Source organism: Panthera tigris, chromosome B1 (genome assembly GCF_018350195.1).
Source record: "Panthera tigris isolate Pti1 chromosome B1, P.tigris_Pti1_mat1.1, whole genome shotgun sequence".
NCBI lineage: Eukaryota > Metazoa > Chordata > Mammalia > Carnivora > Felidae > Panthera > Panthera tigris.
Window position 1 is genome coordinate 66,301,701 of NC_056663.1, and position 23,244 is coordinate 66,324,944.

General features: G+C 32.6%; 1 protein-coding gene across 1 annotated transcript in view; it reads left to right on the forward strand.

Moving 5' to 3' along the window:
- FSTL5 (follistatin like 5) overlaps positions 1 to 23,244 on the forward strand; it is a 791,029-nt gene that overhangs the window by 627,802 nt on the left and 139,983 nt on the right. Inside the window, exons 9-10 of the mRNA XM_015538440.2 lie at positions 16,021 to 16,182; positions 20,554 to 20,688. Coding sequence (XP_015393926.2) covers positions 16,021 to 16,182; positions 20,554 to 20,688 — 297 coding nt within the window. The remainder of the gene's footprint in view (positions 1 to 16,020; positions 16,183 to 20,553; positions 20,689 to 23,244) is intronic.

A 23,244-nucleotide genomic window follows, 5' to 3' on the forward strand; every position in this document is an offset into this window, starting at 1 on the left:
TTGCTAAGTCATATGGTAGTTACATGTTTAGATTTTTCTTTTCTTGAAACTGACAGAGTGCTTATACTATTTTACATTATCACTAGCAATGTATGAGTGATTCAGTTTCTTTGCATCCTGGCCAACAATTGGCATCATCACTGTTTCTATTTCAGCCATTCTGATATGTGTAGTGAAATCTTATTGTCATATTAATTTGCATTGGCTAATGAAGCCAAACATCGTTTCATGTGATTACTTGCACTCTGTATATCACCTCTAATAAAATGTCCTCTTATGTCCTTTAACCATTTTCTAATTGAATTGCTTGCTTTTTTACTGTTGAGTTTTGATAGTTTTTTAGATATTGTTTTGTTGCATATCTGGTTTATAAATATTTTGTCCACTCTGTAGTTTGTCTTTTAATCTATTTCACAGATTTTTTTCTAGAGCAATAGTTTTAAATTTTGGTGAGGTCCATTAATCCTTTTTTTTTTTAATGAATAGTACTTTTATGTCAAATCTAATGATTCTTTGCTGATTCCTAGATAGTGAAGAATTTTTCCTATGTATTTTCCTAAAAGTTTTACAGTTTTATGTTCTGCAGTTTATAGTACATTTTTAGTTGGGTTTTGTATAAGGTATGAGATATGAATCAATGATAATGCCATGACAGAAGGATAATATGTTAACACTAACAAAAGAGAAAATAGTAACCTCCAACTATGGGTATGACATTACAAGAAGCAGGCAATGGGAAGGATGACATAAATCTGTGTAATTACAAACTGGACCATCTCTCCTATAGCCAAATATCTGCTTATTTCTCAGACAGCTCATATATCTATAAATTCTAATCCCTAAATTATACCAGAAAAATAAAAGGATTCCTGTCTCCATGATGTGATTGAGTTAGAGTTTTTGCTGGTCCTATTTTACTTTTTCTAGGTTGGAAAGTGGATGTCAGGAGTAAAAGGAAGCAAGAAAACAAAAGAATTCTAAAACTCTATCTTAGATAGGGGTGGTCCTACATCCTGAGGTAGGAGTAGCTGTTATTTAATTCTTAGATATAACTTGACAAATAAGATTTTCATATGATAGCTAAACACAGGAATTTTGCAATAGAACTGAAGAAGAAGGAATACAAAGGAACTTTATCAGTGAAGTATAGGTAAGAAAAAGAAAAGGTTAAGCGCTGACTTCAACTCAGGTCATGATCTAGAGCCCTGCATCAAGCTCTGTGCTGACAGCTCGGAGCCTGGAACCTGCTTCAGATTCTGTGTCTCCCTCTGTGTCTGCCCCCCGCCCTCCTACTGTCTCTCTCTCTCAAAAATAAAATAAACATTAAAATTTTTTTAAAAAAGTAAAATAAAAAAAGGAAACAGCAACAATGTACAAGTTTAAAATAAAATGGAAAATTGAAAAAAACTATCATGTGTATCACAATTGGTATATGTGTTTTAAACTTCTGCATCAAATTGAATGTTTGGGTAAAAAAATTCAGTTATGTAATAGTTGTAAGAAACACCAAAAAAGAAATAATGAAAATATATTGATAATAAAGTGGTTAGTCAATACATGTGTAGAAAATAAATTACATTAAATCAACGGTAATGTACCTATATTTGCTAAAGTTTTATTTATGCTAAACTCATTGACTAGAATAAAGAAAAATATTTTCCCATAGTAAAAACATACAACATACAAAGAACATATAAGAATCAAAACTTTTTATGTGTCCAATATATACAGTAAAATTGCATCAAGCAAAATATAAAACTCAAAGGATTCTTTGATAAAGGTATAATGATAGGATTTTAAAATATAGTTAAAAAAGACTTTGAGGCACCTGGTGCCTCAGTCCGTTAAGCATCTGACTCTTGATTTCGGCTCAGGTCATGATTTTTGTTCATGAGATTGAGCCCCAGCATCGAGCTCTTTGCTGACAGTGTGGAACCTACTTGGGATTTTCCCTCAACTTTCTTTCTCCCTCCCCTGCTGTGTGGTCTCTCTCTCTCTCTCTCAGAAATAAATAAACTTATAAAATATTTGACAGATTAAATGAATAAAGTTTAAGCAAAGGAATGGAGATTGTAATGACTCCATGAGTATATGTGAGATATATATGTTGTGTTTAGATATAAGTAGACAGACAGATGACAGAACTAATGCTATGGCCATCCAGCCATCCATCTATCTATAATCTAAATACGACATATATATCTCAAACATACTCACTGAGTTATATGTATGTATATACATATATATTCATTTTCATATGTGTTCATGTCTATATATATATATATATATATAATGCTGAAAAGTAACTGAAACATAACTGGTCAAATTAATATACCATAGCGTACTAAATTAGATACCAAAAAAATCAATCCATACCTTACAATGCTTATTTTTAAAATGCTACCTAATATAATGGATGTTTCCTTTAACACCAAAATAAGCCATACTATCATCTATCATCCATAATTAATCCTCATTCAAATTGTTTTGAAGTTTAAAAAGATAAATATTACAAGATTGACAGGTTTTTTTTATATATTTGCTGATGATATGATGGCTTACCTTTGAATCCCAAGAGATCAAATATCTAAAAGCTTTTTTTACTAAAAGAAAATTAGTGCTCATTGGCACTTAACTACTTATGGATATATAGAAACACATTTCTCATTAACAGCAAAAAAGGAAAATGTTAAAAAACTTAGTAGAAAAAGTCCAGAATCTAACTAAAGGACTTCAAAACTAATGTTAATAAATGGAGCAATATACTACGTTCTTAGACTGGGAGATATCCTATATTAAAATAATTGCACAGCTTCTTTAATTGTGCATTTAATTCAGTTTCAACTGGAATTCCAAGGATCCGTTTTTCCTTCCCTTTCTCTGTTTCTTTTCTTTCTTCTTCTCTTCCTCCCTACATCTCCTTTTTCTCTTTACGCTCCCTCGATGTCTTCTAATAAAAGAATAAATGTGGGGGGAAAATGATAAGATGAACACTAGTGTGAATGAATTTGTTGTAAGGGATAATAAAGCCTAATTTAAATCTACAGTAACCAAAGAATATAGGTAAAATTGATGAGGTGAATAAATTACCAGAAAGAAATGCAGCCAGTAAATTTGTAAAATCATTTTAAGTGTGAAAATATATGTATGTATATATGATGCATAAAATAAAATAAACACAGAAAATGTACAATGGAAATATATATAGTGATTGACAAATTATACAGTGTGATGAAGAAAGGATATCCAATTATTGGGAATATATTGCTTTATTCTTGAATGATGTATAAAAAGTAATCAACATCATTGAAAGAAAATTATGTGTCTTCACACTATATGTAAAAATTTTAAACATTCATCCAAAAATTGGATTATAAACTAGATTGTAATCTAATTATAAATAGAATTGTTTTAAGAAGAAAAATAAATTTAGGGTGTTCATTGTTCAGGAAAACATTTATTTAATTGAAGATGGCAACATGTGTGCATTTTTCTTTAGCAAGACAAGAAATCCAGTAGTAATAAAAGAGATTTTCATGGGTTACCTTAAATAAAAATATTCTGTTTTGTAATTATTTAAAATAGACTAGATAAAACATTTACACACAAATAAGGGATAAAAGATTATTGTAGGTTTTTCTAGTTGAATATGTATCCCTATATACTTACAAGAAAAATGGGTAAAAGCTGTGAACAGGCCTTTTCATAGAAGAAATCAAAATGACTAATGAGTATAGGAAAACGTATTCAAGTAGCAATCAGTGAAATTCAATTTATTTAAAATGAGAAACCATTTGCCAAATTAAAGCAATAATAACATGCATTTCAGGTGAATTTGTGGAAAGTGGACCCTCCCACACATTGGTTAGTTTGGGGAGAAGGGATTTGTACATGTTAGCTAAGTCATCTGACATTCAATTTTAAACGTATGTACTTTTTAATGTAGCAATTCTTTGATTCGGATAATCTGAAAAATTGAAAGCAACAGTAGTATGTAGGTACAAGAATGATTTTTTTTAATGCTTATTTATTTATTTTGAGAGAGACAGAGACAACACGATGGGGCAGGGGTAGAGAGAGGAGAGAGAACCCCAGGCAGGCTCCTTGCTGCCAGCACATAGCCCAAAGTGGGGATTGAATTCACTAAATCCTCAGATCATGACCTGAGCCGAAACCAAGAGTCAGCCACTTAACCAACTGAGCCACCCGCATGCCTTGGTACAAGAATGATTTTTATGCGCAATTGTGTATATAATAATGGGAAACTGTGACCCCTAGTCATCATTAAAATTGTTGAATACATTATTATAACCCTTACTGTAAAAATTATTAAATTAATCTATTAAAAACAATAAACTAATTTACACATATTGTCCTAAAATATGTCTAAGATATCTAAAATAAAAAAAATCAAAAGTAATGTATAAAGAATAAGTTCCTATCTGAGTAACAAACATTTGTATACACTGTATAAGGATAGAGGTAAAATTTAAAGTACACGAAAGGTTAAAACTGGTCATTTCAAACATCTGTGATGAGAGAGGCAATTAATATTTTATATTCCTCTTATATATTATGAGTTTTTAATAATAAATATGCAGTATATTAAGAAATCAGTAAGAAGAAATTAAAAAGAAATAAATTAGAGCCAACATGAATGAGCAATTTCTGTTTTTCAGTATTTTGATGGTTTTTATACATACATGATATCTTTCTCTCAAAAATCTTTTGAGGTACTAATATGCTAATTTTATGATTAAAAAAAAAAAGAAGCTTAAGACGTTTCCACCTACAGGTGGCTGTACGTGCTAAAAATCGACCTCAAACTGATTGGTCTGGTTTCATGTGGTTCATATACTTAGATGAAGCACGGATAGATTCTGATCATGCCTGTGTAAGATAAAATCATTAGGTTTTGACTAGAAGGGAAAAAACCCATGTACTGTCCATTAAGTTAGGGGATATTCTAAAAATTATCAAATGCACTAAAATAGCATAGTCCTCCTCTGTTGAGAGCAAATTTCTATGTATGCCATGAAGGTTTTTCTTGCAGATAAAAAAGTTAAAAATTCTAAAAAAAGGTCCTTCTCAATTTACCAATGAAAAGTTTAAATAATAAAGTATTTTAATAAAAAGTAGTCATATGTATGTCTTTGTTTAATAAGGTTTATGCTTAGTAAGGTAATTTTTGAGTCCAGAGTTTTGTTTGTAGTTTTATAACTTAAAGATTTCTTTTGATAACTGTTCATTAAAATGTAAATAAAATAATGTTTGCTTAAAACAAAGCTTACTGCTGCTTTATTCAAGAGTGTCTTTTCTCATGAGTGAAGTCATATGATTTTTGTCTTTCTCTGACTAATTTCACTTAGCATATGAGGACTTTCAGAGACAAAACAGATGAACATAAAGGAAAGGAAACAAAAATAATATAAAAACAAGGAGGGGGACAAAACATAAGAGACTCATAAATATGGAGAACAAACTGAGGGTTACTGGAGGGACTTGGGAGGGGGGGATGGGCTAAATGGGTAAGGGGCATTAAGGAATCTACTCCTGAAATCATTGTTGCACTATATGCTAACTAATTTGGATATAAATTTTCAAAAATAAAAAATAAAAAATAAAATTTTATAAAAAGAGTGTCTTTTTTCAAATGAACTATCTGTACACTTTTAGTAAATTAATATTATGGCTTAGTATTACATGACTATCTCTAATTACAGGCAGATTGCATTTATGATTCATATCAAAAAGCTCATTTTGAAATTAGGAAATTATATTTATAATCCTCAGTGTGTTAGCATGCATAAAAATTGCTCTAGGTGAATTAGGTAGTTTTATTTATTTATTTATTTATTTATTTATTTTAATATATGAAATTTATTGTCAAATTGGTTTCCATACAACACCCAGTGCTCATCCCAAAAGGTGCCCTCCTCAATACCCATCACCCACCCTCCCCTCCCTCCCACCCCCCCATCAACCCTCAGTTTGTTCTCAGTTTTTAACAGTCTCTTATGCTTTGGCTCTCTCCCACTCTAACCTTTTTTTTTTTCCTTCCCCTCCCCCATGGGTTTCTGTTAAGTTTCTCAGGATCCACATAAGAGTGAAACCATATGGTATCTGTCTTTCTCTGTATGGCTTATTTCACTTAGCATCACACTCTCCAGTTCCATCCACGTTGCTACAAAAGGCCATATTTCATTCTTTCTCATTGCCACGTAGTATTCCATTGTGTATATAAACCACAATTTCTTTATCCATTCATCAGTTGATAGGTAGTTTCTTAAGAAATTACTTCACATTGCTAAATCTGGAGGTCAATCCGTAATAAAAAGTATATATCTCTGACGTGGAATTGTGGACTAGCTAAATTGGCATAACTGTAGATGAACTTAACCCCGTAAACCTAAAGATTTTTTTCTTTTTTGTTTTTTATATAGAGTAGTTTGCAATAAGAAAATCTCTGAACAAAATTATTTTATATTTGCTATTTTCATCATCTTCTCTATTGAAGACTTCCACCAACATTTCAATCGACAATATTAACCATAAATGTATTCCTCTCCATTTGCAAAGCATTTTATATTTTAAAGAGCCATCACATTGTTTCATCATCATTTTTTTTTTTCGAGTGAAGAAACACACACTGGAAGATTTAGAGTAAGTTTTCCAAAATGATTTAATTCCAGGGTGTGATCTAAGATCTGTAAATTGAGTGATCCTGTCTGATACAAAGTGTTTCATATTTTATGGTCTCACATATATTTAAAGTTCTTACAATTCCTTATACAAATGGTGGAAGATAGGTCTGGGTAGAATGATAGCTTTAAGGAAAGTTGTCTTTTTGGCCACACATTTTAATATTATATTGAATAACATGTTTTCTATATCTTTTTGAGCTCTAATTAATACAATTGTTTTTCTTACTTCTTAGTCACAAACACAGTCTTTTTACAGAGTAAGCATACACTTACTTGTTATGTGACCAATAGGGTACAAATGTGATTGAGGAAGAGCTTAGAAGATTCACTTGACCTGTTTAGAATAGTTACAGACAGCTTTGAATATATCTCATTACATATTGTATTGAGATAGGGTTTATATCTAATGTTGTATATTGAAATTAAACAAATTTGCAAAATGTTTCTTGGCTTCCATTTCCCTTTCTCCAGTCTTGGCAGATTTTGCTGATCAATTATAGCTTTTATATTGTATTGAACCCATACATAAGTTTTGGCCACTTCCAATTTAGGTCTTCAAAATGTCCATTTCTACTAATCAATTGATATTGACTAGTAAAATTATGTGCATTTGTCATTTCTCCTATTAAGTCACAGTCATTCTGCAAATAATGGCAAAAATATGATTTCTGGAAAGTAAAGTGTGTGAGTTAAGACACCTAATATTTCAACTTGTCATACTTTGTTTCTTTTCATCAATTTCATCCTAGGAAGGGTTTTACACTTTACAAGTGGGGAAACTGAGACTTAGAGAAATTGGATATTTTATTCCTTAGAGCATAGAATAAGTGTTAGAGATACATTCAAATTTTCAGGTGTGCATGTGGAGTGGTTACTATAATGTTCTATAATGCACACTCCCTGCCTCAAATAATTAATTTGAGATCTCCCCAATTTTTTTAAACTAAATATATATTAAATGAAAGTAAATACAGTCTAAAGAAAAAAAAAGTATACACCATGTACCAGACATAACTTTAATTTTTTCATTAGTTCTTTTTTCATAGATTTAGAAAAATAACATTTTATATTATTGCCTTGAATGCTTTTGTTATGCTTTCTTTTGTTTCAGAGAGCATTTCTGTAAATGAGGGCTTTTGAGATTTTTCAAAATTGGGGCTTAAAAGGGCCACTAACTTTAAAGATAGCTATTAATGGATCTAAGTTTGTTAAAGTAGGATAGACTCCTGTTCCTTTCAAAATAGCTTAAAAAGTTGTGATTTGTTACAATACTGTAGGATAAATAGGAAGACCCAATAAAAAATTGCAAAAGTTTATGACCATAAGTATGTTGCTGTTATTTATATTTTGCCTCCAACATTTGTTGTATCCTCTACATTTTTATGAAGGCTGCAATAATGTGATCAGAGAGTTTTGTAATATTGACAAGAGGCAGTGTGAAAGTCATGAATATAAAAAGACTGCTTTGGGACAAAGTTAAAGAGAAATTGATGGCTTTAATAATGTCAGAGACAAAAGGCATTGGACAAGCTCAGTAGCATTTAAAATATTTATTAAACTCTGTCTGTAATTTTTCATAGGAAAGTTGCTTTAATGACAAAGGAAGTCATAATACAAACAGAACAATCCAGATGCCGCTGTGAGTCAGCACTACTTCAGAGACATTTATATTCTTACCCTCAAGCTTTCTTAGAACCTTTTGTAACAGTCGCAGCTGTGTGAATAATTTGTGGAAGAGCAGTGATAGAATCCTTCAAAAGAGTGCAAGATAATGGCATCAAGAAAAAGAAAAAAATATCTAATGTTTAGTTGTTTACATACCAGTGACCTGACAATTCACCTTAAATTCATTTTTGTTTTCAGTTAGATTGCAGTCACCGTATTGGGTCAGTGACCTCTGCTTCCTGACTCCAAAATCAGGCTTCCAAAGTACCCAGGTTATGCTGTTTTTATACTTTCTGATAATGGTGCAGCAGTTTCTAAAGAAAGATCACAGAATGAAAGCTAAAGGGGCAAAAAATCAGGTTTTAGTATTATAGAGATCTTTTTTTTTCAATAGATCTTTTCTAATACTAGATGAGGAAGATTATTAGATTCTATTAGACACTCCTAATATTGAGAATAGCACTGATATATTTTAATACAATGAAGTTATTATAGATCTTTAAGAAATATATACATCAACCTTTACTAAGCTTCATACCTATTATTATTCAATACTTTATGGTTTTGAGCTGATAAATCTTCACAAATGATTCCATTAGGACCCCAAAGTTTCCAGGAAGAAAGATCTAACAAATATAATTGTACTAATTGTGCAATATTTTCTTTAGCTTAGCTACTTTTTTGATTCAAAATTTAATATTTAGTATCAGAACCTCATTTCCATTTTATTTTCTATAATTAGTTAAAAATGTATTAGCCTTAAGTACCTATTCTTAGTCCTCCATATACAGTATCCATTTACTTTTACTTTATGCTGTAAGAACCATCAGGTAAATTAAATACAGTTTTATTATATTAGTTCAATATAGTCACATGATATTTATTTTAACTGTCTTATAGAAAGAAGAGTTGGGTTTCCATAAGTTATGTCCATTTAAGGGGAATCATTAATCCCTCTTCAAATTAGTGTAAGTGAACTGACATTTATTTGACCTTGACATTTAAAATACTATTTTTCAAGGACCCCAAATATACCTTATATATAACTGCTAAACACCGAATTCAGACTTTATATTTAGATTCCAAGTAGTTAAATCCAGTAGATATGTTTATTTTATAATCAGTACCAGATAAGACAGTTTAGGCCAAGAATGCATTTTTTCCAGTGTTCACTTGGCTAATTTCAAAACCTAAATTCAACATTCACTCAATATGTTAATGCATAAAACAGAGTATGTGGGAGATGGAGAGAGAACATCATCTAGCTCAATTTGCTACACTCAGAAGTTGCTCACTAATTATCTGTAAATTATTATTTCAAAACTCCTATTTTATGTTTTTTAAGTTTTATTAATGATAGAATTCATATATTTGCATCCTCTTAGATCTCTTCCATTTTAAGGCACAGACGTTTATTTCGTTATATTTCATAGAATGAATTTGAACAATATGTAAACTCAACTACTTAAATGTTTAGTACATATAAGCACATAATATTATACTATTTAATATAGATATTATTTGACTTTATTAGACAATGTTATGCCAAATAAATTCAACCAGTTTAAAGTGCTTCCTGAGTTATTTTAGTGCTACACTGAATATCGTTAGAAAATGTTCAGTGTATAGACGCTAACCTTTACATACTACATTTTGCTTAAAATACTGGGAACCTGTAATTTAAAGTTTTGCATGATAGGGGCGCTGGAGTTGCTCAGTCAGTTAAGCCTCTGACTTCAGCTTAGGTGATGAGCTCCTGTTCATGGGTTTTAGCCCCGCATCAGGCTCTCTGCTGACAGCTCAGAGCCAGAAGCCTTCTTTAGATTCTGTGTCTCCCTCTCTCTCTCTGCCCCTCCTCTACTGACACTTTGTCTCTCTCTCACTCTCTCAAAAATAAATAAACATTAAAAAAATTAAAGATTTTCATGATAACACACACAAATAATATTCTAAATCCAATGTGAAAACCCTTTGGTGGTCTTCCTCAGTTTCTTTATTTATGCAATACCAGTAGAAAGGAAAGATAAGTTCATAGAGTGAACTTCTTAACTAAAAATGACGGTAACAAATGACTTGAAATGCTCTCTGGAGGGTTATTGACTTTTTAATTCAGGCTGCCATCAATCGTCATTTATATTTCATAATATGTATCCCGGGAAAAATAACCTACTTTTAAATGTGTAACTTGTCACCGAGGTTAAGTAGTTGTTATGCCGATCACTTATCCTTCAATTTGGTGTCTAAGTTAAGAGATAGCTTTCAGACAATCACTTGGTATCCATATAGTAAAGAAGAAGCATACAATATGAGTATTAGGATTTTTTCAAAATGTAATATTATATATTTGGGTATAAAAGTTCAATATGACAAAAATTATTATTCATTATTTTCCTTTCAGTTCATGTGCAAATGTATCAATAAGGTAGAAACAACCAGGAATGCAGGGGGAAATTGAACATCTTATTTGAAAAGCTGTTCTTTGGGGAGTATCAGTGACAGTGTAGGTGACCCATATAATATCTACAATTTTTAATAGAAAAGATGTAGAATTTATTGTTTTTGTTGTTCTGTTTGAGAAAAAGAGAGAGTGTGAGCTGGAAAGGGGCAAAGAGAGAAGGGGACAGAGGATGTGAAGTGGGCTCTATGCTGACAGGCTGACAGAAGCAAGCCCTATATGGGACTCAAACTATGAACCATGAGATCAAGACCTGAGATGAAGTCAGACACTCAACCAACTGAGCCACCCAGGAGCCCCTAGAATCTATTGTTATCATTGAGTTGACTTATGTACTTCTTTTCAAACTAATTTTCAATGTATGTAGGTTGTCTCAATTTTTTGCTATTCCAAATAATATTTCAAGAAGACTTGGTCCTTACTTTGGCTATGAGTTTTGTGGTAAGATACACTTTCTTTTATTAAATGTTTACTGAAAGAGTAGATTTCCATTTTGGCACTCTATGAAAGACTTTTTAAAAAACTCATCTTCTAACTCACTTTCGAGTTGTCAAGAGATTAAAGATTGGGTCTGAGTATATGAAAGAAGTCTCTTCACTGCAGATCTTATGGTAATGTGGTTTTGCTGGAAGTATATTACTGTATCTCTTTAAAAAGTTATTTACTTGAACCTCCAATGTAATAAAATGGCATGGAAATTACCCTGGGCTTTTAGATATGTACCCAATGCCTAAATACGTGTGTTAGGTCACCAGAAAGCATGTATAGAAATTTATGAAGACTATTTTTGAAAATATATTTGATATTTCAAAATAAACCATTTAAATAGTCATTGAGGTTAACAAAAAATCAGAGCTTGGTTTACTCCCATCGCTGTTGCAGATGTGTGTATTGCATTTCTTTGGAATTATATTTAGGAGGGGGGAAAGGATGTAGCAAAAATCTGGTGTTCAGAATTTTGGAAGTTTAATATTTTTCTGCTCCTGAAACTATTAAAGGCAATTCACAAAGTAAAGAAGCAGCTGCAAATTCAAAGGATTACTGGGACTTTTTGAGGACCCCTTCCTTCCCTTTGTCTCCATATCAGAGCTGATTTGAGTCTAGTTTAAGAGCTCTCGTACACAGCCAAAAAGAAGGGGACAGTAGGATGATAAACATATCTATAGTCCTGATTGTGGCTTCAACTAGTCTCTTGGTTTGAATTGCTTTTATATCTTCAGTAAATCTAGAAGGCTGACATTTATTCATTAGTCAATCTAATTTGTATATACAATGGCTCCTCCAGTCACTAGAAAGAACAGTGGTGAAATTAACTTAGGTCTAAAGTTGGGATCCTAAAGAGAGTCTCCCAGTTTAGTTATCCACATTGCATCTTTGACTGGCATTCCATTGGATGAAAATAAAAGAAATCAGGTAGTTCAAAGTATATTAGTTAACCAAAGACCAAAATGGCCCAGGTGAGCATATCTGTCCATTGTCTTCTGCTAAGGTAGCTCTTGCAGAAAATTTTTTCACTGAAAACCATAGTGTTTTTCTTTATTTACCAAGTCATATTATTACTAAGGCAAATGCAGGGTGCATATGCTTTCATAGTCAATCTAAATAACAAATGCTAAAGGCACCTGGGTGGCTCAGTTGGTTACGTGTCTGGCTTTTCATTATGGCTCAGGTCATGATCTCACAGTTTGTGGGTTTGAGCCCCATGTTGGGCTCTGCACTGGCAGTACAGATAATATATATATATATATATATATAGAGAGAGAGAGAGAGAGAGAGAGAGAGAGATTAGTGAACAATAAATTATCCTCAAACTTAGTGGTTTAAAATAACATTTGTTTTCAAATGAGATAACAGGAAAATAGAGATATAGAGTTATGAGATTATAAGCAGAGAAATGAGACAACTAAAGAATTTGAGAACAGCTTAAGCAGATGGTCTGGTATTAGGTCTTTTCTGAGGTTGCAGTCAACATAATTTTCTTACTGTTGTTGGTTTTATTGCTGTTTGTTGTTGTTTTTAAGTTTTACATATAAGTCATCCATAGAGTATCTTTTTTTCTCTGTCTGGTTTATTTCACTTACAATATGCCTTCTGTGTTCTTACAAATGACAGAATGTCCTTTCTAAGGCTGAATAATATTTCATCATATATATACCATATTTTCTTTATCAGCCATTGATGGGCACTTAAGGTTGTTTCCTTACTTTGGCTATTGCGAATAATGCTGCTATGAACATAAGACTACAGTTATCTCTCTAAAGATAGTGATTTTGTTTCCTTTGGGTATATACCCAGAAGTGGGATTGCTGGATTGTAAGGCAATTTTTATGATTGACTGACTGATTGATTGATTGCCATAGGAATTACTGATCAGTCAAATTTGGAACATGTTTTTACTACCCTTCAGATTTTTGTGTATTTTTTTTTTCCTATTGGCTAAATTCAGTGGCTATTAGAGACCAAGATCAGCCAGGTTGATTAGGGGCAGCATGAAAAGCAAAGAACATTTGGCTGAGGAATCACGGCCTCCTGGAGTTTCATCTCAACTCTGGACTCTAACAAGCTCTGTGTCCTGGGGAAGGCTTCAAACTTCTTTGTGACTCATCTTTAAAGCAACATGACTATAAGAAGTACAACACAAATATTCTATGGCATCTATGAACATATTATTGTTTTTACTCTTAAAGTATTATTGCTGATGGTATTATTTTCTATCAGCAGAAGAACTGACACAGGGTAAAAGAAGATACACAAATCCAATCTTATTTTTCCTGGGAGAATATTGAGGATAAAGTTCAGAAGGAATCTGTGTCAGTTAAAGCTTACTTGAGCAGGAAGTTAGAATTTACTGACTTGGAAGTAGTTCTATTTTTAATTTTTGTAGGAGCCCCCATACTATTTTCCATAGTGGTTGTACCAATTTACATGTCCACCAGCAGTGTACAAGGGCTCTGTTTTCTCCATATCCTTACCAATGGTTGTTATCTCTTGCCTTTTAAAATAAACATCCTAACAAATATGAAGTGGTTTTGGTTTGCATTTACCTGATAGATAAGCCGTAATGTTGAGTAATGTTGAGTACCTTGTCATTAACCTGTTGGTCATTGTATGTCTTCATTAAAAAATGTCTGTTTAGGTACTTAGCCCATTTTTATTTGCTTTTTTTCTGTTAAATTATATGAGTTCATTGTATATTTATATATTAATGACTTATCAGATATCTGGCTTACAAATAGTTTCTCCCATTCTATAGGTTTCCTTTTCATTTTGCTGACAATTTCCTTTGCTGTGTGGAAGGGGATGTTAGTCTTTTGTTGCTAGGTTATAACAGCTCATTATATATGCTAGATACTAGTATGTTATCAGATATAATTTGCAAATATGTTTTTACTCTGTGAGTTGTGTTTATACTTTCTTGATAGTGTCCTTTGAGCACCCCAAATTTTAATTTTAATGAGTTCAGTTTATTAATCTTTCTTTTGTTGCTTGTATTTTGGGGCCATATCTAAGAAACCATGGTAAAATACAAACTCAGGATAATTTATCCTTATGTTTTCTTCTAAGTGTTTTATTATTTCAGTTCCTACATTTAAGTCTGATTAATTTTGAGTTAATTTTTATATATGTTGTGAGGTAGGGGTTCAAGTTCGTTCTTTTTCATATGGATATCCAGTTGTTTCAGAATCAATTCTTGAAAAGACTCTTTTCTGGAATCCTTATTGAAAATCCATTAACCATAGATTAATAGGTTTATTTTGGCATCCCAAGTCTATATCCATAGATTTGATTTTTCTCTTTATGCCAGTTATCACATTGTTTTGATTACTATACTATATGTGTGTGTGTTGTCTACATATATACACATTTGAAAATTGGGAGATATGAGACCTCCAGTTTTGTCTTCTTTTTCAAGATTGTTTTGGCTATTTGGGGTCCCTTGTAGTTCCATATAAAGCTGAAGATTAGCTCTTCCATTTCTGCAAAAAAATGCAGTTGGAATTTTGATTGGGATTACATTGTATCTATAGATCGACTTTTTTGGAGTCTTGTCATCTCACAGATAATTCTTACCAATTCTTACTGTCCTACTAATTAATTATTTCAATTAATAAACACATGACTTTTCACTTATGTGTTTTACTTTAAATTCTTTCAACTCATTTTGCAGTGTTCAGTGTAAAAATCTTACACCTCCTTGGTTAAATTCATTTCTAAATATTCTAAATATTTTATTTTTTGGATGCTTCTATAAATATAATTGTTACTCTGATCTTTTAAACATGCTATGGTAAGGAAAATATTTTTGTTCTTTCTCATTTATATATTCATTATTTGTTTATATAACTGAATTCTTTTTTTTAATTTTTTATGTTTTATTTATTTTTGAGAGAGAGAGAGACAGAGCATGAGTGGGGGAGGGGTAGAGAGAGAAGGAGACACAGAATCTGAAGTAGGCTCCAGGCTCTGAGCTGTCAGCACGGAGCCCGATGTGGGGCTCAAACTCATGAACTGCTAGATCATGACCTGAGCAGAAGTTGGATGCTTAACTGACTGAGCCACCCAGGGGACCCTATAACTGAATTCTTAAAGTCTTATTTTGTTCCTTATAGTTCTTTAGAGTTGTTAATTATTTTAATGCCCAAATTTTCATATATTTGACAAATATGAGCCCCTTTAAGCTGGCTTTTGTATTTTGTTTTTAAGATTTTTTTGTTTATAATGTGTTTATTTTTGAGAGAGACAGAGAGTGAGCAAGGGAGGAGCAGAGAGAGAGGGAGACGCAGAATCCGAAGTAGGTTCCAGTCTCTGAGCTGTCAGCATGGAGCCTGATGTGGGGCTCGAACTCATGAACAGTGAGCTGATGACTTGAGCTGAACTCAGATGCTTAAGCAACTGAGCCACCCAGGTGCCCTTGGATTCTGTATTTTATTGTTGTTTCTATCATCCTTTGAAAACCTGCTTTATTACCAAAACAGGATATTCCAGGCTCAGCTTGTATTTTTCCCGACACAGTCTCATAATAACCTTGATGCAAGGAATAGTGGCAAATTTTTGGAGATATTGATATTTGGAAACTAAGATCTGTGGAATTACATATCATTAGAATATATAATTAGCAATTTTATCATATTGCAATTTTTGGAAAATCACAGAATATGGCTTAGTAACTTACTTTTTTCCCATTTCTTCTTGTAGTCCCTCCAGTGATCCGGGTGTATCCAGAGAGTCAGGCTCGAGAACCTGGGGTAACTGCAAGTCTCAGGTGCCATGCAGAGGGCATACCAAACCCTCAGCTTGGCTGGCTGAAGAATGGAATCGATATTACACCAAAGCTGTCCAAACAACTCACACTTCAAGGTGCTTTTCAGTTTCATTTTCTCCTCTCAAATGACCATGTAGAAATTTTACATTAAAATTTATAACACAGTTTACATGACTTAAAAAAAAAAGTAGATGACAACAAAATGTCATGAATATGAAAAGAATATAGCTGTTTCTAACACATTATATCTGAAATAGAGCCCTTTACTATTTTTAGTGTTTTCAATAATAATCTTGTCATAATAATTATGTCACTATTTTAACAATAAATAAAATATTATATTATGTATCTTTTAAATACTTGTCTTATGGATTATAGCAGATATGCTGAACAGAATAGGTGGATGTCTTCAGAGAATACCTTTCTGCAGGGGCCAATTAAATGTTTAAATCATACTTTTAAAATACATTATAGGAAGTATAAATAATATGGAAATTCCTTAGTGAATGTTTTGTAGTATACTTTGCAAATGAAGACAGAGGAAAATAAAAACATTACCAAATTGTTTTAAGGTTATGAATATTATTATTGAATTCTAATTTATAAAATATCCTAAATTTTAATAATCTAATGTGTAACTATAATTAATCAATTATTACACATATAATAATCATTAATATGTGGTAAGTAGAAAACAAAAAATATCTTTGTGCAAAAACAGTTGCATATAGGTTGATTATACCAGTAGGTTGAAAAATGTATATCTTATTTCCACCATCAAGAGTAGAACATGACAGGTCATTTTACTGGAGTATCTGTTGCATGACATGATATTCTTTATTGCTTGCTTTAAATTCCTGCAATTCATACTGCTAGAAATGAATGTATTTTCATTTTGGCATTATTTCTATAAGCACAGACATCAATTCTTATTCCACTTTGACAAAGAATGTTTCAATATATGTTTTTAAATACTTTTTTTGAAATATCTACTATTTTTTTCAAAAATGACATGGGAAAGTAATTTTGACCTTTAAAACCTGAATGCTACAAATCTCCATATTAATATAAGTAAACCAACATGTTTACATCTGCTGATCATATCTTTAGTGTCTATAATCTTAGAAGAGAAGAAGATTGATCTGATTAACACAAATTAAAGTGAAGAAAGTTCTAATTAGTTTCTGATTTTGTCATCTCTTGCCCATTTAATACTAGTAAGCCATATTAGATGGGCAAGTTATATCTTTGCCTCTAGGAATATACAGGGAGGTAAATTCAGGGGTTTGGTTACACTCTAGATTCAATATTGAAAGAGTGTGGGCCCTTGTAGGATAGCTATTATCATTTTTAAAAACGAGAAAATAGCTAAAGTTTTGACAGAATGTGACAAATGAAAGGTGAGTGGGGAACACAACCTACGAGATAACTCTGAGTGCATTGGAGTGTTGAATTTCATAGGACTTTCCATATGATTACATATTACCAAATACTATAGTTATTCAATTATCCATTTATTCAACAAATGCTTAGTTGGCATTAATATGTGAGGTCCAAGTCTAGGCACAGACTCCATAACTATGTCCATGGATGGGATGATATGTTAATGAAAGGAAGTAAAATCCTAGAAAAGCAGAAATGTTTAATTGGAAGGCAAATCAAGATAAATAACACAAGGAGACTGAAAATCAACAAGGAAGCATGAAATTAAGGTGATTCTACAGAAGAAAATAAAGCTAAGTATGGGAAAGTGTTCAACAATGTCAAATGCATAGAAAGGTTAAGGAAAGTCACTGAAATGTATTTGTGAGTTAGGTGATTAGGTTTGGCCTTTTGACATTTAAAAAAGCAGTAATAGTAGCAATTAGTCTTCAGTGGGTTTGGAAATGAAAAGGAAGTAGGAAGTATAAAAATCTCTCCAGTTTTGAAAGGAAGAAAAAAGAAAAGTTAGCTGCCACTGAGGGTAAGAATTAGGGCAAATAAAGATATTTTTTCTTAAACAGTGCATCAATTTGAAGGAATATTAGTAAGGAAAAAGATGTGGAGATGATGGAGGTGAGGAAGGATGACCAAATAATCATAGAAATCAGAAAGAAAAGAGAGGAGATTGATTTCCCTTGCAAAGAAACAGGAGAGAGTTTCCTTTGAAATGTAAATAAATGTAAAAATGTAGATGGAAATAGGAAATTGGCCTAACTCGTTTTCCCAGCTTTTACTGAAATATAATTGACATAACATTGTGTTAGTTTAAGGTAATAAAATGTGATGATTTAATAACCATGTATACTGCAAAATGATTTGAGTTTACTTTCTAATTACATGTATGTATTTCATTATTTAAAAGCAAGGTCACTTGCGTAGATTAAGAAGTTAGTATTAAGATGGGAAACATCAAACATAGTAAAGATTTGAAATATAAATGGAGCAGGAAATGAAAGGCATGTAACCATAAAGGTCAGGTGAAATAAATAGCAAGTAGCATTGAACATCTTGCAAACTGAAAACTGTGAATTTCAAAATCTGTAAATTTGCCTATGCAGTAGTCTCTTAATGTACTCAAAAAAAACTAGATACAGAGACACCAAGTGTGGAGATATGTCAGCTTGTTGCAGTTTGGGCAGTTAGTAAGGCCTGTGTGTCAGAATGATAAATGGACGAGGGAATTGCTCATTCTGGCAATAGAGTAGAAAATATTTAGAAATGGTGGATTATGTAGAGAAGGAGGAAGACAGTGAGGCATGTAGGTTAGGAGAACATATAAGAATATTGAGAAGAGAAAGTTTGAGGAAGGAATAAATTGACGATATTTCAAAACAAATCTAGAGAATTGAAGTTGTAAAGTTGTGGGTCTTAAGAAAAAGTATGTTCTTTGGAGAGAGCCATATTTCATGTAAAACAAGAAGCTGATGCAGGCTTAAATGTATGTTCACTCCTTATTTTTCAGAGCAGGGGTCTGCCAACTAAGGTCCACAAGCCAGATCTGGGAAAATGCCTGTTTTGTGAATAAAGTCAATTGGGGGGGGGGGGCGGCTTTGTTTTTGTTTGCCTTTAGAACACAGCCACACTCATGTTGTAAAGTATTGTCCATGGCTGCTTTCATGCCAGTATGGCAGAAGTGGGCAGTTGTCACAGATATGATATGGCTTATAAAGCACAAAATATTTACCAGGCCTTTTACAGCAAAGAAACAAAAACAAAAACAAATCACCAACCTCCCTTTTGGAGTAGTGACTCTCAACAATGGATGGGGGCTGGGGGGTGGTGGAGGTGTGTAATAACATCTATAAAGTGAGAAAGAGGTTCAAGTAGTCTGGCTCTTTCTCCCCAAACACTCACTGCCTCTCCATATCCTCCTATTCACATCCCTTGAGAGCCACTGGCATTTCAAGCTCTTTTCCCACTGTTTTTCTGCCTTCTTTCCCTAGACAACCACACAGGACATGGTGCATGGTGTTCTTGTGATTAGATAATAAAGGGCACAAGCACACACAGAAAGACTTAAAGAAATAAAGTAAAAGAGGAAAAAAAATGAGCACAACAAACACTGGATTTGGGAGTCTGATAGGCATCCAGCCCCCATCTTTTGAGTTGAGTGATTTATGTACGATCATTCTCTGAGTCTCGGATTCTGCTTCTGATAATTATGTATTACTTAGGACAATTAACACATAATATGTGTAACACCACCTTGTATATTTCCTACATATAGTCAGTTTTTAATTATACTCTGGTATCCACATTAGGGAATACAACTCATTAATTAGGGATTAGCTTAAAAAATTATTTTACTAAGATTTAAAAGTTGAGCTACTTATTCCCTTAACCCTTTGGTTATACATTGACAGTGTTAATTTCCATATTATAATATTGTTTACATATATTCCTGGCAAAAGATTGAAATCTTGCAGACAAATCATGTGTTTTTATCTTTCTGTTTTCCTTACTTAATAGTTCCCTTACCTTATAATTCCAGATATTTAATACACGCTCAATAATGTACTTGACAAGTGGTAATTGCACTATACTTGTATGATGTAGCTGGCTTAATTCCTTTATGAAGTCTTTTTATATGTATTCTCCTGTATATAAAACATATTGTTATTATTTTTAAATTTTGTAAAACTTAGGACAAAGTGAATTTTGAATACTAAAAAGAAATAAATAAATGGAATTATAGTTATCAATATGAAATACCTATACCAAGTAGGAAATAGGAAATAAATATAAAATATAAAGCATGTGCATTTGATACAGAGTTTTGGGTTCTCTGTTAGCAGAATGACAACACAGTTTATGAAACACTTGAATGCTTTTGGAATAATTTGGCATGCCTCCAAAGCATGAAAGTAGGAAGGAAAGCAGTTTAATTAGGACAAGCTAAGAGAACTGCTTGACTGTGTAATCGGAAAGCACTGTACCAAAACTGAAATTGGAGTTTACAAGTTGCATTTGCCTTCTGTTTTCAGCAAATGGCAGCGAGGTTCATATAAGCAATGTGCGCTATGAAGATACAGGAGCATACACTTGTATCGCAAAGAATGAAGCAGGAGTGGATGAAGACATCTCTTCTCTTTTCGTGGAAGATTCTGCCAGAAAGACCCGTATGTATCGAACACTCGCCCTCACAAAGCGCGACTGGCTATAGAGCAGGGCTTTTCTGCAGCAGTCTCTGGTTACTGCCACCTTAAGAGCTCACTGCCCTGCCACCAACATCAATCCCTGGGCTGTTTTCTCCATTTAGTGCTAGAAATGCTTTGCCATCACTGCCCACGTTTCCCGATTGTATCATGAAGCAATGGGGAAAAATGTATCATTCATTCTTTTTTAAAACAAAACAGAACAAAACAAAACAACAACAACAACAACAACAAACTATTACGTAGCGAAAGAGATATGGATAGAGTGGGGATGCTCAAGATGGATTTTTAGTTATAGCTAAATTGCTTGGAACTCCAAGTACCATGATTTATCAAATGTGCTCTCTATGAGAAAAGTCACGGACACTTTGTTCCCCCAGTCCGCATATGCCACAGGATGGTTGTTTTAAGATTGGGTCTGGATGTACTTGGAATGACTATTACCCTTGCTCCTCAATCTGATTTGTTAGATGCGTTTACAAATCTAATTATTCTAATTTGTTGCAGGGCCCCTGATACTTGGAGGACTCTAGTTTGGCATGCCTATTTCTCAATCGAGTTCTTGAACAAGGTTAAAGCATTGTCTCAGGAATCTTATTTCTCTTTAAATCAACGAGTATATGTAGATATTGGTGGATCCAAGGGGGGAGAAAGATCTTATGCAAGTCCTGACTACTAGTATATCTTTATCTATATTTGGTCTCACTAGTTCAACCGTCATTGCAAGCAAATATTTAAAAAGAAAATTCTTGGGTCACCTGGGTGGCTCAGTTGGTTGGGAGGCCCACTTAGGCTCAGGTCATGATCTCAGGGCTTGTGAGTTGGAGTCCCGGATCTGGATCTGGCTCTGTGCTGACAGCTTCTGGAGCCTGGAGCCTGCTTCGGATTCTCCCTCTCCCTCTACCCCTCCCCCAATCGCATTCTGTGTCTGTCTCTGTCTCAACGGTAAATAAACATTAAAAAAAGTTTTTTTAAAGAAAATTCTTAAGGTAGATAAAGATAAAAGAAAGCTAAAGTTAATGACCTGGATAAGGTCCAGCATAACTTCTCTATGCCTTTTATATATTTCTGCTAAATATCAATTTGCAATCCACTTTCTCTTTAAAAATAATTTAGGTGACAAGTAATTGAATACTTTAGTTTTCTTTGTTCTTTATGATGAAAGTTGTAAGACAGAGTTTAATTTCAATTCTCTATTCTGATTTTCTTTTAATGTTAGTCAAGTATTTTTCAATATGTTTCCCTAGTTACAACATTAAAATACTAGCTACTATTCCTTTAATCAGTGAACCACTTACTATTTAGCAGCATGTAACTTTGAGAAAAATTTTAGGGGAAGATTTAATATAATTTTATTCATAGATTCAGTCACATGAATGTATTTGCTTAATTATAAACAGTTTTCTGAAATCATGTTTTTACTTTAAGCTCTTAGAGGTCAAAATAATACATTTTAAATAAATTTTTGAGATTATATGTTAACATCCTATTAAAATCAGAAGTAGCATTTGTAAGTTATAGCAATGCAGGCCTTACTATATCTATATTTATAGAACTTTCAAATTCATCCCATAAGTAACAATATAAATAAAAGATTCAAAGGGTTTTGTTCCTAAGTCTGGATATAATTATTTATAGGTGTTCCTTCTATATTTAATTATGTAACATTTTCAAGGATAAAGAGAGAAAACTACCAGATTTTATTTTTTAATTTAATTAATTCATTTATTCTGTTAGGAACACAGCATAAATTCTCTACCCTCTTAAATTTTTAAATGCTCCACATTTTATTGTTAACTATAGGCACTAGGTTGTACAACAGATCTCCAGAACTTGTTTGTCTTGTATAACTGTGACTTTGTACACATTGAACAACTTTCATTTTTCCCTCCTCCGCATCAACTGACAGCCACCATTCCATTGTGTTTCTATGACTTTTGACTCTTTGATAACTCATATAATGCAATTACACAGTCTTGGTCTTTGTGACTGGCTTGTTTCAATTAGCATAATGTCTTTCAGGTCTATTCATATTGTCACAAAGGATAGGATTTCCTTCTTTCTAAGGTGGAATAATATTCTATTGTATGTATACACAACATTTTCTTTATCCATTCATTTTGTCAAAAGATATTTATTTGAGTTGTTTCCATACATTGGCTATTGTGAATGATGCTGCAATGAATATGTGAGTGCAGGTATTTCTTTGATCCTGATTTCAATTCTTTTGGATATATATACCCAGGAGTTGGATTACTGGATCATATGATAGTTCCATTTTTAATTTCTGAGAACTTCTATGTTTTTCATAATAACTGCACCATTTTTCGGTCCCATGAATGTGCAGGGCACATTCCAATTTCTCCCCATCCTTGCCAATACTTCTATCTTTTGTTACTGTAATAATAACCATCCCAACAAGTGTGAGATAGCTCATTGTAGTTTTGATTTGCATTTTTGATTAGTTATGTAGAATACCTTTTCATAAACCTATTAGCCATTCTTATATCTTTTTGGAGA